This window comes from Pecten maximus, chromosome 18 (genome assembly GCF_902652985.1).
Source record: "Pecten maximus chromosome 18, xPecMax1.1, whole genome shotgun sequence".
NCBI classification, from domain to species: Eukaryota; Metazoa; Mollusca; class Bivalvia; order Pectinida; family Pectinidae; genus Pecten; species Pecten maximus.
Genome location: NC_047032.1, coordinates 22,709,108 through 22,727,891, shown reverse-complemented (window position 1 = coordinate 22,727,891; position 18,784 = coordinate 22,709,108). Strand labels below are relative to the sequence as shown.

General features: G+C 40.2%; 1 protein-coding gene across 1 annotated transcript in view; it reads right to left on the bottom strand.

The window, feature by feature from the left end:
• The window catches only part of LOC117316118 (TPR and ankyrin repeat-containing protein 1-like), a 121,780-nt gene that overhangs the window by 21,964 nt on the left and 81,032 nt on the right, over positions 1-18,784 (bottom strand). The window contains exons 26-30 of the mRNA XM_033870617.1: positions 18,469-18,659; positions 17,275-17,500; positions 15,249-15,436; positions 13,238-14,560; positions 8,390-8,507 (exon numbers count right to left, since the gene is read on the bottom strand). Of these exons, the coding sequence (XP_033726508.1) occupies positions 8,390-8,507; positions 13,238-14,560; positions 15,249-15,436; positions 17,275-17,500; positions 18,469-18,659 (2,046 nt within the window). The remainder of the gene's footprint in view (positions 1-8,389; positions 8,508-13,237; positions 14,561-15,248; positions 15,437-17,274; positions 17,501-18,468; positions 18,660-18,784) is intronic.

Here is an 18,784-nt window from a genome sequence, read left to right as displayed (position 1 = left end):
GTTTTTGAAAGTTCATCTTTTTAATTATTGACCAATATTAGATGACTGTTTATCACATGGGGTGGATCCCTGAACATAACCCTGATTTTCAGAAATGTCAGGTGTAGCAATGTAGTGTTGAAGGCTTGTAGCATTTCTGAGCTTCACTCAGCTTTGAAGAATAAATTCAGCACCATACCTGTCAAAGATCAAATGTTAACAAACTGGAGATCTCCAGTTTGAGGACTTTTCTCAAACTGGAGATTGTGCGGGCGACATTTTTACTAGAGCAAAAATATTGCATTCATCAACAAAAAACAACACAAATTAATTGAATAATAGTATTCAATCTAATAACAAGTCAATGCAGTTGAGTTATTATAACTTTTACTGAATAGAGAATGAAACTACTGATTCTGACAGTAAATGAAAGTAGGATCAAATCTCAGGAGTCAGTGACTTTCAGCTGTAAAATCCTGAGGTCAAAATATAAAATGCACACAACAGAGATGAAAATGGACTAAAATCAACAAGAGGCTCAGGGGCCTTAACGGTCATCTGACTCTAAATTAAAGACCCTTATAATATTGTAGTATGCATTCTCTGTAGCAGGTTTAGTGGCACTGTTGGCCATGGCAGCCATCTTGGATTTCTGACTGACCCAATAAATAACAACACTTGGTCAGGACCATCTCAGGATCATTTCTGGCAAGTTAGAGCTGAATCCCACTGGTGGAATTTGAGAAGAAGTTTTAACAAGAGGCCCAGGGGCCTTAACGGTCATCTGACTCTAAATTAAAGACCCTTATAATATTGTAGTATGCATTCTCTGCAGGTTTAGTGGCACTGTTGGCCATGGCGGCCATCTTGGATTTCTGACCTACCTTCAAAATAATAACACTTGGCCATGACCATCTCAGGATCATTTCTGGTAAGTTAGAGCCAAATCCCACGGGTGGAATTTGAGAAGAAGTTTGAAATACGTGTTGTTCAGGAAAAACATGATTGCGCAATCATGTTACATAATGGCTGCCGTGGCTGCCCTTTCAAAGTTTTTACGAGGCCGAAAAATAACAACACTTTGTTGGCTCCCCTTCCTTAACATCCTCACCAATTTCCAGCTCAATCGCACCAGTGGAACTGGAGAAGAAGTTTAAAATGTGTTTTTCAAGATGGCTGCCATGGTGGCCATCTTGGATTTCTGACTGACCCGATAAATAACAAAACTTGGCCAGGAACATCTCAGGATCATTTCTGGTAAGTTAAAGCTGAATCCCACTTGTGGAATTTGAGAAGAAGTTTGAAATAGGTGTTGTTCAGGAAAACCATGATTGTGCAATCATTTTACAAAATGGCCACCATGGCTGCCATGTCAAAGTTTTTACGAGGCCAAAAAATAACAACACTTTGTTGCCTCTCTTTCCTTAACATCCTCACCAATTTCCAGCTCAATGGCACCAGTGGAACTGGAGAAGAAGTTTAAAATGTGTTTTTCAAGATGGTTGCCATGACGGCCATCTTGGATTTCTGATCGACTTGAAAAATAACAACACTTGGTCAGGACTATCTCAGGATCATTTCTGGTAAGTAAGAGCTCAATCCCACTGATGGAATTTGAGAAGAAGTTTGAAATAGGTGTTGCTCAGAAGAACCATGATTGCGCAATCATGTTACAAAATGGCTGCCGTGGCTGCAATGTCGAAGTTTTTACGAAGCCGAAAAATAACAACACTTTATTGGCTTTCCTTCCTTAACATCCTCACCAATTTCCAGCTCAATCGCACCAGTGGAACTGGAGAAGAAGTTTAAAATGTGTTTTTCAAGATGGTTGCCATGGCGGCCATCTTGGATTTCTGACAGACTTGAAAAATAACAACACTTGGTCAGGACCATCCCAGGATCATTTCAGGCAAGTTTCAGCTCAATTTCACCAGTGGAACTTGAGAAGAAGTTTCAAATGTGTTTTCAAAATGGTGGCCATGGCGGCCATCTTGGATTTCAGACTGACCCGAAAAATAACAACACTTGGTCAGGACCATCCAAGCATCATTTCAGGCAAGTTTCAGCTCAATCTCACCAGTGGAACTTGAGAAGAAGTTTCAAATGTGTTTTCAAAATGGTGGCCATGGCGGCCATCTTGGATTTCAGACTGACCCGAAAAATAACAACACTTGGTCAGGACCATCCAAGCATCATTTCAGGCAAGTTTCAGCTCAATCCCACTGGTGGAAACTTGAGAAGAAAATTGAAATGTGAAAAGTTTACGCACGGCGCACGGCGCACGGCGGACGGCGGACGGCGACGGACGAAACATGATGACTATAGGTCATCCTGACCCTTCGGGTCAGATGACCTAAAAAGGTGTTGTTAAGGAAGAACCATGATTGCGCAATCATGTTACAAAATGGCTGCTGTGGCTGCCATGTCAAAGTTTTTAAAGGCCAAAAAATAACAACACTTTGTTGGCTCTCCTTCCTTACATCCTCACCAATTTCCAGCTCAATGGCACCAGTAGAACTGGAGAAGAAGTTTAAAATGTGTTTTTCCAGGTGGCTGCCATGGTGGCCATCTTGGATTTCTGACTGACCTTAAAAATAATAACACTTGGCCAGGACCATCTCAGGATCATTTCTGGTAAGTTAGAGCCAAATCCCACGAGTGGAATTTGAGAAGAAGTATGAAATACGTGTTGTTCAGGAAAAACATGATTGCGCAATCATGTTACAAAATGGTCGCCGTGGCGAGGCCGAAAAATAACAACACTTTGTTGGCTCCCCTTCCTTAACCTCCTCACCAATTTCCAGCTCAATCGCACCAGTGGAACTGCAGAAGAAGTTAAAAATGTGTTTTTCTGACTGACCTGATAAATAACAACTTGGCCAGGAAGATCTCAGGATCATTTCTGGTAAGTTACAGCTGAATCCCAATGGTGGAATTTGAGAAGAAGTTTGAAATAGGTGTTGTTCAGGAAAACCATGACTGCCCAATCATTTTACAAAATGGCCATCATGGCTGCCAATTTGAGAAGAAGTTTTAAATAGGTGTTGTTTAGAAGAACCATGATTGCGCAATCATTTTACAAAATGGCTGCCATGGCTGCAAAGTCAAAGTTTTCACGAAGTCGAAAAATAACAACACTTTATTGGCTCTTCTTCCTTAACATCATCACCAATTTCCAGCTCAATCGCACCAGTGGAACTGGAGAAAAAGTTTAAAATGTGTTTTTCAAGATGGCGGCCACGGCGGCCATCTTGGATTTCTGACCGACCCGAAAAATAACAACACTTGGTCGGGATCATATCAGGATCATTTCAGGCAAGTTTCAGCTCAATAACACTGGTGGAACGTGAGAAGAAGTTTAAAATGTGTTTTCAAAATAGCGGCTATGGCGGCCATCTTGGATTTCGAATCGGCCCGAAAAATAACAACACTTGGTGGGGATCATCTCAGGATCATTCCTGGCTAGTTTCAGCCCAACAGTACTGGTGGAACTTGAGAAGAAGTTTAAAATGTGTGTGTTTCAAGATGGCGGCTATGGCGGGTATCTTGGATTTCGGACCGACCCGAAAAATAACAACACTTTGTCGGGATCATATCAGGATCATTTCAGGCAAGTTTCAGCTCAATAGCACTGGTGGAACTTGAGAAGTTTAAAATGTGTTTTTCAAGATTGCGGCCATCTTGGATTTCGGACCGGCCCGAAAAATAACAACACTTGGTCGGGATCATATCAGGATCATTTCAGGCAAGTTTCAGCTCATTAGCACTGGTGGAATGTGAGAAGAAGTTTAAAATGTGTTTTTAAAAATGGCGGCCATCTTGGATTTCCGACTGACCCGAAAAATAACAACACTTGGTCAGAACCATCTCAGGATCATTTCTGGCAAGTTTCAGCTTAATCCCACTGGTGGAACTTGAGAAGAAGATTGAAATGTGAAAAAATTACGGACGGCGCACGGCGGACGACGACGGACGAAGCACATTGGCTATAGGTCTTCCTGACCTAAAAATGTTTTAAATTTCATAGAAAGGAACTGTATTTAGTGAATTATTAATAGTATAGTCACTTGGAATCTCCAACCAATATACAAACCTTTCTGCTGATTATATACGGTATATAGACTGTATATACTCGGTATATATTTTGTAATGAAAAATTTCTAAATGTATTCATCAAATTATCTCCCTTTATTTCTCAAATAAAAATTATACAGTAATTTATTAATTATGTTTGTATTACTACTCGGTCTGTTGTGACATAAAACAAACTTCTTAAAAGTTTGGGTTTTTTTCTGACACAAATTGAAATCCGGATTTTTGTGGCAGTTTACGACTCTTTATTAGTATTTTCCAATTAAAGATGGCGGCAGTACGAATTCTGGTACTAACAGCTACGATTAAGAAATGCATTATTGGCTTTCATGCGAGTAAATCTTGTTGGCAGACATGACCAGTGTTTGTTCTTGAAGTGATGTATCCTAGTTGTAATCACAAAATTAACTGACCGTGTCAAATGAAGCCACCTTGCTTAGGGTACAGTTGTAATGTAGCATACACCTATCGGCACGCACTCTCAACAAGCCAAAGGCCAAGGCAGCTACAGTAATTATAACAGGTGGTGGGGGTGTTTTGTGCATATGCATAAAGATGTGAAAACTTTGTGTTACTCAAAAAATAATTTTATATTATCAGAATGTATACAAATTGCATTTGTACCCTTTACAACTTTTTGTTGTTTTCATATAGTATGTTCCTTATCACTTTCAAAAAATAGTTTATTGCTTTAAAATTGAGTAAAATGTCAATATTCATGCTGCGCACAAATCTCCCTTATTTTAGGCAAATCTCCCTTAAAATAATCATCAATCTCCCTTATTAGTCTTCTGAAAATATGACATGTATGTATCTATGTTGCAAATAGCTTATTTCACTACAGGTATGTTGATTATTGGAAACTTCACCTGAGACCTAATTTGGTGACAGTCAGGGTTTGTCACAGTTGACTGACGTACCCTTTTAATTAACCCCTAGGGATCAATTAGTGTCATTGACCATAGCTAATATGCCCTTTGTTTAGTCTGTATATTGGACAACGTTATATACAGCACTTGGTTAGTCAGAATTTTGAAGCGTCAAATTGACGCACGTCTTGGGTTAATGGATGCCACTTTGGCCAAGCGGGAGAAAACTGGAAAATTTAATAAAATTATGGATCCGCGCAGGTCATTAATTTAAAACTTGAGAATTTGATTTCTGTATTGAATATTCAGGAGTCTCCAGTCCAATGCGGGAAACTTGACAGGTATCAGGGTTCATACGTATTATGTCAAACCAAATTCAAGGTCATTTCAAGGCTTTTTCAATGTCATAATTAAATATCCAAAGCCCATTTTACCCGTCATCTAAGTCATCTCGAGAGGGAACAAGAGAACAAACAAGAGGCCCAGGGGCCTTAACGGTCATCTGACTCTAAATTAATAATTTTGTAGTATGCATTCTCTGCAGGTTTTGTGGCACTGTTGGCCATGGCGGCCATCTTGGATTTCTGACCTACCTTAAAAATAATAACACTTGGCCATGACCATCTCAGGATCATTTCTGGTAAGTTAGAGCCAAATCCCACGGGTGGAATTTGAGAAGAAGTTTGAAATACGTGTTGTTCAGGAAAAACATGATTGCGCAATCATGTTAAAAAATGGCCGCCGTGGCTGCCATTTCAAAGTTTTTACGAGGCCGAAAAATAACAACACTTTGTTGGCTCCCCTTCCTTAACATCCTCACCAATTTCCAGCTCAATTGCACCAGTGGAACTGGAGAAGAAGTTTAAAATGTGTTTTTCAAGATGGCTGCCATGGCAGCCATCTTGGATTTCTGACTGACCCGATAAATAACAAAACTTGGCCAGGAACATCTCAGGATCATTTCTGGTAAGTTAAAGCTGAATCCCACTGGTGGAATTTGAGAAGATGTTTGAAATAGGTGTTGTTCAGGAAAACCATGATTGCGCAATCATTTTACAAAATGGCCACCATGGCTGCCATGTCAAAGTTTTTACGTGGCCGAAAAATAAAAACACTTTGTTGCCTCTCTTTCCTTAGCATCCGCACCAATTTCCAGCTAAATGGCACTAGTGGAACTGGAGAAGAAGTTAAAAATGTGTTTTTCAAGATGGTTGCCATGACGGCCATCTTGGATTTCTGATCGACTTGAAAAATAACAACACTTGGTCAGGACTATCTCAGGATCATTTCTGGTAAGTAAGAGCTCAATCCCACTTGTGGAATTTGAGAAGAAGTTTGAAATAGGTGTTGTTCAGAAGAACTATGATTGCGCAATCATGTTACAAAATGGCTGCCGTGGCTGCCATGTCAAAGTTTTTATGAAGCCGAAAAATAACAACACTTTATTGGCTCTCCTTCCATAACATCCTCACCAATTTCTAGCTCAATCGCACCAGTGGAACTGGAGAAGAAGTTTAAAATGTGTTTTTCAAGATGGTTGCCATGGCGGCCATCTTGGATTTCTGACCGACCTGAAAAATAACAACACTTCCTCAGGACCATCCCAGGATCATTTCAAGCAAGTTTCAGCTCAATCTCACCAGTGGAACTTGAGAAGAAGTTTCAAATGTGTTTTCAAAATGGCGGCCATGGCGGCCATCTAGGATTTCAGACTGACCCGAAAAATAACAACACTTGGTCAGGACCATCCAAGCATTATTTCAGGCAAGTTTCAGATCAATCCCACTGGTGGAATTTTAGAAGAAGTTTGAAATAAGTGTTGTTCAGAAGAACCATGATTGCGCAATCATTTTACAATATGGCTGCCGTGGCTGCAATGTCGAAGTTTTTATGAAGCCGAAAAATAACAACACTTTATTGGCTCTCCTTCCATAACATCCTCACCAATTTCCAGCTCAATCGCACCAGTGGAACTGGAGAAGAAGTTTAAAATGTGTTTTTCAAGATGGTTGCCATGGCGGCCATCTTGGATTTCTGACCGACTTGAAAAATAACAACACTTGGTCAGGACCATCCCAGGATCATTTCTGGTAAGTAAGAGCTGAATCCCACTGATGGAATTTGAGAAGAAGTTTGAAATAGGTGTTGTTCAGAAGAACCATGATTGCGCAATCATGTTACAAAATGGCTGCCGTAGCTGCCATGTCAAAGTTTTCACGAAGCCGAAAAATAACAACACTTTATTGGCTTTCCTTCCTTAACATCCTCACCAATTTCTAGCTCAATCGCACCAGTGGAACTGGAGAAGAAGTTTAAAATGTATTTTTCAAAATGGTTGCCATGGCGGCCATCTTGGATTTCTGACCGACTTGAAAAATAACAACACTTGGTCAGGACCATCCCAGGATCATTTCTGGTAAGTAAGAGCTGAATCTCACTGATGGAATTTGAGAAGAAGTTTGAAATAGGTGTTGTTCAGAAGAACCATGATTGCGCAATCATGTTACAAAATGGCTGCCGTAGCTGCCATGTCAAAGTTTTCACGAAGCCGAAAAATAACAACACTTTATTGGCTTTCCTTCCTTAACATCCTCACCAATTTCTAGCTCAATCGCACCAGTGGAACTGGAGAAGAAGTTTAAAATGTATTTTTCAAAATGGTTGCCATGGCGGCCATCTTGGATTTCTGACCGACCTGAAAAATAACAACACTTCCTCAGGACCATCCCAGGATCATTTTAGGCAAGTTTCAGCTTAATCTCACCAGTGGAACTTGAGAAGAAGTTTCAAATGTGTTTTCAAAATGGCGGCCATGGCGGCCATCTTGGATTTCAGACTGACCCGAAAAATAACAACACTTGGTCAGGACCATCCAAGCATCATTTCAAGCAAGTTTCAGCTCAATCCCACTGGTGGAACTTGAGAAGAAGTTTGAAATGTGAAAAGTTTACGCACGGCGGACGGCGGACGGCGCACGGCGCACGGCGCACGACGACGGACGAAACATGATGACTATAGGTCATCCTGACCCTTCGGGTCAGATGACCTAAAAAGCAACGTATAGCTTTCCACTTTATCAAAATACAACCTGACATGGTTATTATTAATGTTTGTAGGGGAAGCAGCAAAGACAATGTTGAATCCAAATGATCAGTGGCCAGGGTTTCATTTATCCTAATGAAACTTTAATATTCAAGGACTTTTTAAGGCTGTAAACCAATTTTCAAGGCTTTTCAATGCCCAGAAAGAAATTCAAGGCTTTTCAAGGCCCAAGGTGAAATTCAAGGCTTTTCAAGGCCCAAGGTGAAATTCAAGGCTTTCTCAAGGCCCGTGCTAACCCTGGGTATGCAGCACTGATCTGAAATATTCCACGAGTATCCCTTAGTTAATTTTTTAACACATATATTACTTGTGACTACTGTTAAAACTTCATCTTAAATATTCCTTACCAGCGTCAATCTCTACCAAACTTTCCTGGTGTGATGGCAGGCTGCCTCCCTTCGCTCCTTTGGTTCCCATCACCAGCTCTTCCAAATACTCTGTGACAACCCTCCATTCCTTGACAGCCTGGATTAAAAAATTACTTAATTAAGAACCAGATTAGGAGGTGGAATTATCACCTTGAAATTCCTCCACCAGTTTTCATTTAATTTGAGATTGTTTAATTCTTCCTTTAAATAATGATAATCTTTTAAAGTCATATTGTATACCTGATAATTTTCGCCCTTTGAAGATAGGATGAAATTAAGAAGAAGGCAAAAATTTCAAGTGGAATTGAAGGATTTATAAATCATTGTACATGGGCCAAGTGTAGCCGGATCACAAACATATCCTCATATTTTTCAACTATAAAATCATGTACTAGACTTAGCATTTTCAATCAAAAACCAATACATACTCAGTTATTTTAAAATTTCAGTCATTTTTTTTAAATTATGTAGTCCGGTCATGATAACAAGAGATCCCAGAGGGATCTTGGCGCCCACCATTGAATGATCTTTATAGGTTCCATGTCAGATTGATCTTTTCTCTACTTTTCCCTTCCTCTAAGTCTTACTAATCTGTGTAAATTCAGAAACAGCCCTCTAGTACTTTTCAAACAAGGGGAACCTATATATAAAATTTAAGATTTAGCGATAATGGCTGTCTGTCGGCCATGTTGTTTTCGGATTGGTCCCAAAATGCAACACCAGGGACCAAGGGGAACCTACATATGAAATTTGAGAAAGATCCCTTCAGTACCTTCTGTAAAATAGCGATAACAAACTTCAATTGTCAAAATCCAAGATGGCTGCCTGTCAGCCAGGTTGTTTTCTGACTGGTCTCAAAATCCAATATGCATAACTAGGCACCAAGGGGAACCTTTATATGAAATTTGAGAAAGATCCCTTCAGTACTTTCTGAGAAAAAGCAATAACAAACTTCAATTGTCAAAATCCAAGATGGCTGCCTGTCGGCCATGTTATTTTGCTATTGGTCTCAAAATGTGATATGCATAACTAGGCACCAAGGGGGAACATACATATGAAATTTGAGAAAGATCCCTTCAGTACTTTCGGAGAAATAGCGATAACAAACTTCAATTGTCAAAATCCAAGATGGCTGCCTGTCGGCTATGTTGTTTTCCGATTGGTCTCAAAATGCAATATGCATAACTAGGCACCAAGGGGAACCTTTATATGAAATTTGAGAAAGATCCCTTCAGTACTTTCTGAGAAAAAGCAATAACAAACTTCAATGGTCAAAATCCAAGATGTCTGCCTGTCGGCCATCTTGTTTTGCTATTGGTCTAAAAATGCAATATGCATAACTAGGCATCAAGAGGAACCTACATATGGAATTTGAGAAAGATCCCTTCAGTACTTTCTGAGAAATAGCGATAACAAACTTCAATTGTCAAAATCCAAGTTGGCTGCCTGTCGGCCATGTTGTTTTTCGATAGGTCTCAAAATGCTTTATGCATAACTAAGCACCAAGGGGAACAAACATATGAAATTTGAGAAAGATCCCTTCAGTACTTTCTGAGAAATAGCGATAACAAACTTCAATTGTCAAAATCCAAGATGGCTGCCTGTCGGCCATGTTGTTTTCCGATAGGTCTCAAAATGTGATATGCATAACTAGGCACCAAGGGAAACCTACATATGAAATTTGAGAAAGATCCCTTCTGTACTTTCTGAGAAATAGCGATAACAAACTTCAATGGTCAAAATCCAAGATGGCTGCCTGTCGGCCATGTTGTTTTCCGATAGGTCGCAAAATGCAATATGCATAACTAGGCACCAAGGGGAACCTACATATGAAATTTGAGAAAGATCCCTTAAGTACTTTCTGAGAAATAGCGATAACAAACTTCAATTGTCAAAATCCAAGATGGCTGCCTGTCGGCCATGTTGTTTTCAAATAGGTCTCAAAATGCAATATGCATAACTAGGCACCAAGGGGAACCAACATATGAAATTTGAGAAAGATCCCTTCAGTACTTTCTGAGAAATAGCGATAACAAACTTCAATTGTCAAAATCCAAGATGGCTGCCTGTCGGCCATGTTGTTTTCCGATAGGTCTCAAAATGCGATATGCATAACTAAGCACCAAGGGGAACAAACATATGAAATTTGAGAAAGATCCCTTCAGTACTTTCTGAGAAATAGCGATAACAAACTTCAATTGTCAAAATCCAAGATGGCTGCCTGTCGGCCATGTTGTTTTCCGATAGGTCTCAAAATGCGATATGCATAACTAGGTACCAAGGGGAACCTACATATGATATTTGAGAAAGATCCCTTCTGTACTTTCGGAGAAATAGCGATAACAAACTTCAATGGTCAAAATCCAAGATGGCTGCCTGTCGGCCATGTTGTTTTCCGATAGGTCGCAAAATGCAATATGCATAACTAGGCACCAAGGGGAACCTACATATGAAATTTGAGAAAGATCCCTTCTGTACTTTCTGAGAAATAGCGATAACAAACTTCAATGGTCAAAATCCAAGATGGCTGCCTGTCGGCCATGTTGTTTTCCGATAGGTCGCAAAATGCAATATGCATAACTAGGCACCAAGGGGAACCTACATATGAAATTTGAGAAAGATCCCTTCAGTACTTTCTGAGAAATAGCGATAACAAGAATTGTTTACGGATGGATGGACGGTAGACGGACCACGGACGCAGGGCGATTTGAATAGCCCACCATCTGATGATGGTGGGCTAAAAATGAAATACAGAGTGGCATCAAATTCCTGCCATAGAATACACCTCAATTTACATAAGAATATAGTGTAGATGAAAAGAGCTGATAAAGTTATTCCAATTTTATGAAAGAGTGCATATATGTCACCAAAACTTCAGGCTTAAAAATCCAATAAAGATTGTGATATACAAAGATCTGTTTACACCATATTTTATGTATGTCCCTCTGGGCTTGTTGCAGGATGAATATGGTTACAAATATTAGAATGTCACATGCTAAATCCTTCGGCTTCCTACAGGATAATATATTGTGTTTAACATACGATGTTAATGTTTTCAGTATTATACAAGACAAGAGATCCCAGAGGGATCTTGGCGCCCACCATTGAATGATCTTCATAGGTTCCATGTCAGATTGATCTTTTCTCTACTTTTCCCTTCATTTTACTAATCTGTGCAAATCGAGACATCCCTCCAGTACTTTTCAAACAAGGGAATCCTAGCTATATAAGAAAGTTGAGATTTAACGATAATGGCTGTTTGTTTGCCAGGTTGTATTCAGGACAGACTGGTCCAAAAATGCAATACAAGGAACCAAGGGGAACCTACTTATGAAATTTGAGAAAGATCCATTCAGTACTTTGAGAAATAGAGATAACAAACTTCAATTGTCAAAATCCAAGATGGCGGTCTGTCGGCCATGTTGTTTTCCAATTGGTCTCAAATCGCAATATGCATAACTAGGCACCAAGGGAAACCTTCATATGAAATTAAAGAAAGATCCCTTCAGCACTTTCTCAGAAATAGCGATAACAAACTTCAATTGTCAAAATCCAAGATGGCTGCCTGTCGGCCATGTTGTTTCCCGATTGATCTCAAAACGCAATATGCATAACTAGGCACCAAGGGGGCCTACATATGAAATTTGAGAAAGATCCCTTCAGTACTTTCTGAGAAATAGCGATAACAATCTTCAATTGTCAAAATCCAAGATGGCTGCCTGTCGGCCATGTTGTTTTCCGATTGGTCTCAAAACGCAATATGCATAACTAGGCACCAAGGGAAACCTACATATGAAATTTGAGAAAGATCCCTTCTGTACTTTCTCAGAAATAGCGATAAAAAACTTCAATTGTCAAAATCCAAGATGGCTGCCTGTCGGCCATGTTGTTTTCCGATTGGTCTCAAAAGGCAATATGCATAACTAGTCACCAAGGGGAACCTACATATGATATTTGAGAATGATCCCTTCAGCACTTTCTCAGAAATAGCGATAACAAACTTCAATTGTCAAAATCCAAGATGGCTGCCTGTCGGCCATGTTGCTTTCCGATTGGTCCCAAAACGCAATATGCATAACTAGGCACCTAAGGGGAACCTTCATATGAAATTTGATAATGATCCCTTCAGTACTTTCTCAGAAATAGCGATAACAAACTTCAATTGTCAAAATCCAAGATGGCTGCCTGTCGGCCATGTTGTTTTCCGATTGGTCTCAAATCGCAATATGCATAACTAGGCACCAAGGGAAACCTTCATATGAAATTTGAAAAAGATCCCTTTAGCACTTTCTCAGAAATAGCGATAACAAACTTCAATTGTCAAAATCCAAGATGGCTGCCTGTCGGCCATGTTGTTTTCCGATTAGTCTCAAAACGCAATATGCATAACTAGGCACCAAGGGGAACCTACATATGAAATTTGAGAAAGATCCCTTCAGTACTTTCTCAGAAATAGCGATAACAAACTTCAATTGTCAAAATCCAAGATGGCTGCCTGTCGGCCATATTCTTTTCCGATTGGTCTCAAAACGCAATATGCATAACTAGGCACCAAGGGGAACCTACATATGAAATTTGAGAAAGATCCCTTCAGTACTTTCTCAGAAATAGCGATAACAAGAATTGTTTACGGTCGGAGGGACGGACGGACGGACGGAGGGACGGAGGGACGGAGGGACGGACGGACCACGGACCACGGACGCAGGGCGATTTGAATAGCCCACCATCTGATGATGGTGGGCTAATAATCTATTTTGCAATTCTTAATTTTGTCTGCAGGACCACCAATTAACATGGCAGGACATTTGGAAATACTGGAATTCATACCTGCGAGTCCTTGAAGAAGTTGTAGAGCAGAATGTCATCAAACTCGAGTCCCTTGGCTTCATAGATGGTCAGGATAAGTCCCAGCTGAAGCTCCTCTGGTATGTTGTCTCTGGCTGCTTCGTCCACCACTAGAATCGCTTGATGTGCCCCAAACTCGATGTGCGAAGTTTTTCGACGACTTCCACGCAGCAGCATGGCCAGGTCACTGAAACTACAGGACTCTAACAACACTGGGGGCGGTCCATTGAACAGGCCCTGGTCTTTTTGTAGACGGTCAAAAGACTCGGGGAAAAAGCGAACCATGAGGTCGAGGATACTCGAGGCCAAGAAGAGTATACCGGCATGAGATCTGTAATTGTGGGTAAGCTGGTGGACACGTTTTGGGACTTCAATACTTGATACCTTTCCATTGGCTTGCAACGACTGTTTAGCATAGTAGAAGATGGATTTGAGATCACTGAAGCGGAAAGCTATTCCACGCATAATGCTCTGAGCTGTGTCCCCGGTAAGGAACATCTGGTTTGGATCCTGACAGATTCGAAGGAGGAGACAGAGCTCTGCTTGAGTGAAGTCTTGGGTTTCGTCTACAAACACCTGATGGACAACCCATGAAATGTCCGTCTCATTCTTCAAGCGATTGTACACTGACCGAACCAAATCCGTCTCATCGAACAGGAACTTCTGCTTCTTGAAATGGTCGTATCGCTTGAAGATGTCATAGATGTCAGAACGTCTGCCAGAAAAACTGGGAGCTCGTTTCTTCCCAAGTTCAAAGTACTCTTCCTTCTGTAGAATTCCATTAGGTTTAGATAGAGCCTCAAATGAACCTTTGATGAATGACATGATTTCTGTCCACACTAGTGAAGGATGGTATTTTCCACTAAATTTCTTGCAGATTTTTGGCCAAATTTCCTTGCTGAAGACATCGTAAGTAATCTCTCTTCGAGGGTCAACTTTCACTTCATTTATGGCAGCCTGTTGTCTTTCATCATCATCATCATCCTCTATATCATCGAACTGTCCATCATCATCATCCTCATCATCAGAATCTTCGGCCAGAAGAGGAAGAATGCTCAATGTTCCCTCACCATCAGTCCAGCCCTGCACATCAACCTTCAGTCCTCCATCCTCCCCACGCTCGAAAAAGTATGGTGGTCCAAGAGATGCATCCAGCATCAGCAACAGCTGTTTGGAAGTGATAAAGAGTGGGAAGCGATAGTCATCAATGTCCTGTAGACGTGGGGGCAGCACTTGGTCTTCAACCTCCACATGATTCTTTGCGATGGCACATGCATGGCTCAGCTCTCGAAAATTCTTCTGCACCTGTTCAAACAAAAATACATAAAGAATCTTAAATGAGATATAATTTCATATGCAATTTATTAGAACAAATCTAGGTTTTAGAGTCAAAATGTGAAGGAAAAAATTGATATCATTATACATTGCAAAAATCATTACTGACAATACACACTAATATTATTAAATTTCCCCAAAAAACATAAAACTTTGACAGGTTGACAAAACATTAGCTATTAGGATTGTATTTAGATTGACAAGATAGACTTCAATACCTCGTAAACGTTTAGCAACAACATCATTTGCCACCTTTTAAGTATCTATTGTATAGAAGTACAGAGGTGCAAACTTGCATTTCCAGGAATAAGTACACGAGGCAACACATTAATCTAACTATCATTTTTCTTAGGTTTCTAGGTTTGCAGAGTTTGGTTGGTCCAATCTTTCTATATAATTAACAACACATTGCAAAATTTTGCATTTGTTTTAGAGAGTGCCTATGTCCTCCTTTAGACTTTTTGCCCAATTACATTGCATAGTCATATCATTTATCTAGCAGAGAGCTCCAACCGTCATTGCAAATGTCTGACTCACCAAATATCTCTGATGTTAGCATTTCAAAACATTGAAAGTTTCTACAATTAAACTTGGAAGAGTCTTTGATCAAAGAAATTTGGAAGGTCTCCTTCAACTTTCTGCTAGTTGTTGTTCTTACCTCATTACACAAAACAGCATTCTTTGTGATGAAGATCTGATGAAGATGGTCATAGATCTGTCCTTCTTTCTCTTCTCCGTTTTCCTCTATCACTTTGCCATCAGCCCCAACTGTCGCTCCAAGGAGTTCTTCTAAAGGATCATCTGCCTCTTGGCCTTCATCTTCATTATCCTCTCCTTCCTCATCATCTGAATAGATAGTTAAAATAGATTAGTTAGTAAAACAAGAGGCCCAATGGGCCTGTATCGCTCACCTGGCTCTACAGCAACTTTGAAGTTGATTGAGTTCATTTCTACAGATACTATGCTGATTATCATAGTAAGCTAGGTTTATTCATACTAATAAATTTTCTAGTCCTTCATTCCAGCATTTTATTGGCCTAATATCTGGTCTAGGAGGCTCTTGGCTATCGCAAAATTATTGTTTACAGATTTAAGCCGATTTCACCCCTGTGATCTTAAATGTAGGTCAAGGGTCATTCACTTGAACAAACTTTGTAGCCCTTCACCCCAGCATGCTACAGGCCCAATATCAAGTCCCTGGGCCTCTTGGTTATTAAGAAGAAATCATTTGAAGAATATAGCCTATTTGACCCATGTGACCTTGAATGAAGGTCAACATCATTTATTTGAACAAACTTTGTAGCCCTTCACTCCAGCATGCTACAGGTCCAATATCAAGTCCCTGGGCCTCTTGCTTATTGCGAAGAAGTTGTTTGAAGATTATAGCCTATTTGACCCATGTGACCTTGAATGAAGGTCAATGTCATTTATTTGAACAAACTTAGTAGCCCTTCACCCCAGCATGCTACAGGCCCAATATCAAGTCCCTGGGTCTCTTGGTTATTGAGAAGAAGTCGTTTGAAGATTATAGCCTATTTGACCAATGTGACCTTGAATGAATGTCAAGGTCATTTATTTGAACAAACTTTGTAGCCCCTCACCCCAGCATGCTACAGCACCAATATCAAGTCGCTGGGCCTCTTGGTTATTGAGAAGAAGTCGTTTGAAGATTATAGCCTATTTGACAAATGTGACCTTGAATGAAGGTCAAGGTCATTTATTTGAACAAACTTAGTAGCCCTTCACCCCAGCATGCTACAGGCCCAATATCAAGTCCCTGGGCCTCTTGGTTATTGAGAAGAAGTCGTTTGAAGATTATAGCCTATTTGACCAATGTGACCTTGAATGAAGGTCAAGGTCATTTATTTGAACAAACTTTGTAGCCCTTCACTCCAGCATGCTACAGGCCCAATATCAAGTCCCTGGGCCTCTTGGTTATTGAGAAGAAGTCGTTTGAAGATTATAGCCTATTTGACCCATGTGACCTTGAATGAAGGTCAAGGTCATTTATTTGAACAAACTTAGTAGCCCTTCACCCCAGCATGCTACAGGCCCAATATCAAGTCCCTGGGCCTCTTGGTTATTGAGAAGAAGTCGTTTGAAGATTATAGCCTATTTGACCCATGTGACCTTGAATGAAGGTCAAGGTCATTTATTTGAACAAACTTGGTAGCCCTTCATCCCAGCATGCTACAGGCCCAATATGAAGTTCCTGGGCCTCCTGGTTATTGAGAAGAAGTTGTTTAAATGAAAAAGTTGACGCCGGACGGCCGGACGGACGACGGACGCCGCACCATGGCATAAGCTCACTTGCCCTTCGGGCAGGTGAGCTAACAATGGAGGAAAGTTCCATTTTCAGGATGCTGTAGATTAAAGATGAGTTGAGGTGAAGTTGGAATAATTTAGTGTTATTAACTTTGTAAGAGGTTGATAGGTTGTTCCCACTGTATCGGGCACAACATATTCCATTGTGTCATTTACCCATGAATTTCCACAACCAACATGAAAAAGTAGAGCATCAAAATATATAGTTGTCTACAGTACAATCAAATTCCCACAATTTGTAGCACACAACATATTGTCCTTCCCAAATGAGTTCCTTGACAAATCCATGTCACCACATAAGCTAACAAGTATCTCTGGACAGTTGAGCTGAAAGAATGCAAATTTCTAATTGGACCAACCTTCTTCCCTTTCCTCTTCCTGTCTCCTGTAGATAGGACACCTGGGAAGGAGTGGGGCCTCTGCCTGTGTTGCCTTGGTCCAATATGACAGGAACTGTGTCCACAAGCGGTAAAGACAGCAGGTTGTTTTGCCTGTCCCACTTCGGCCCAGCAGCAGGATGGGTGCTTGAGACCTCAGATTGATAATGGCATGCTCCAGGTCAGTCACGCGGAATGGAAAGTCTACCTGTGGACATTTATCATATTCAAATATAGCAATTTTTTTATTACAATAAGTTTAAGAAAATAATACACACATTACAAGTCATAGGGGATGGGAAATGTGGCTAGAACAGTGGAGGTAATATTCTAAGATTCGTGATTCAACATGATATTGCACAAGCATTTGTCTCTAGAAGTTATGGTAGAATGGACTTGAAGAGTATATATATACATATATAGGAGGCCCATAGGCCTTAATGGTCATCTGAGTTTTGATATAATTTACAGCATAATTGACCCCTGTGACCTTGAATAAAGGTCATTCATTTGAACAATCTTTATAGAACTTTACCCAAGAATGCTACGAAACCAATATCAGGTCTCTTAGCCTCTTTGTTATAAAGAAGAAGGTTTTTAAAGATTTTAGCATATTTGACCCTTGTGACCTTGATTGAAGGTCAAGGTCAATCACTGTAAAACAATCTTTATAGCCATTAACCCCAGAATGCTACAGACCTAATATTGGGTCTCTTGACATTTTTGTTATCAAGAAATCATGAAATATTCTAGCATAATCGACCCCTGTAATACCTTGAATAAAGGTCAAGGTCATCCATTTGAACAAACTTGGTAGCCCTTCATCCCAGCTTGCTACAGACCCTATATTAGGTCTCTGGGCCTGTTGGTAATTATGAGGAAGTTTACAAGAGGCCCATGGGCCTTAACAGTCACAACATTTGGTGAGGACCATATCAAGATCATTTCAGTTCAGTTTCAATCAGCTCAATCCCACTCTTGGAATTTGAGAAGAAGTTTGAAATGTGAAAAGTTTACGCACAACTGATGACCTAAAAATGTTAATTGCTTGCAACGTGCGACGGACATTGCTGGACAAAAGGCGATTGCAATAGGTGAACTAAGACTTCATCATTTGAGGAAAATGAGTAGATATGAGTAGATATTCAAGTGTTGTTACTACTACACGATACTCACCTTTGTCTCTATATTCTGTAGGACGTGGTAGACTAAATTTGAGGAAAATGAGTAGAACTTGAGGATGTGGTACTCAGTATCATTGCTACTAGCTGGCGGATAAAATCTCTGTAGTTCCTGTTGGTACTCCCTCAGATCCTGTTCCTTCAATCCGACATCAGCTTCGGCAAATATCATTGGGTAACGCTTTCCTGAAGAAGCAAAATGTATATATAAATTATGGCATGTCTTAATGTGGGAGGAAACCGACTATACCTGGAGAATAATGCCCAGGCTGGACATCTCCATAACTTTACATGTAAATAAAGGGAGTTAA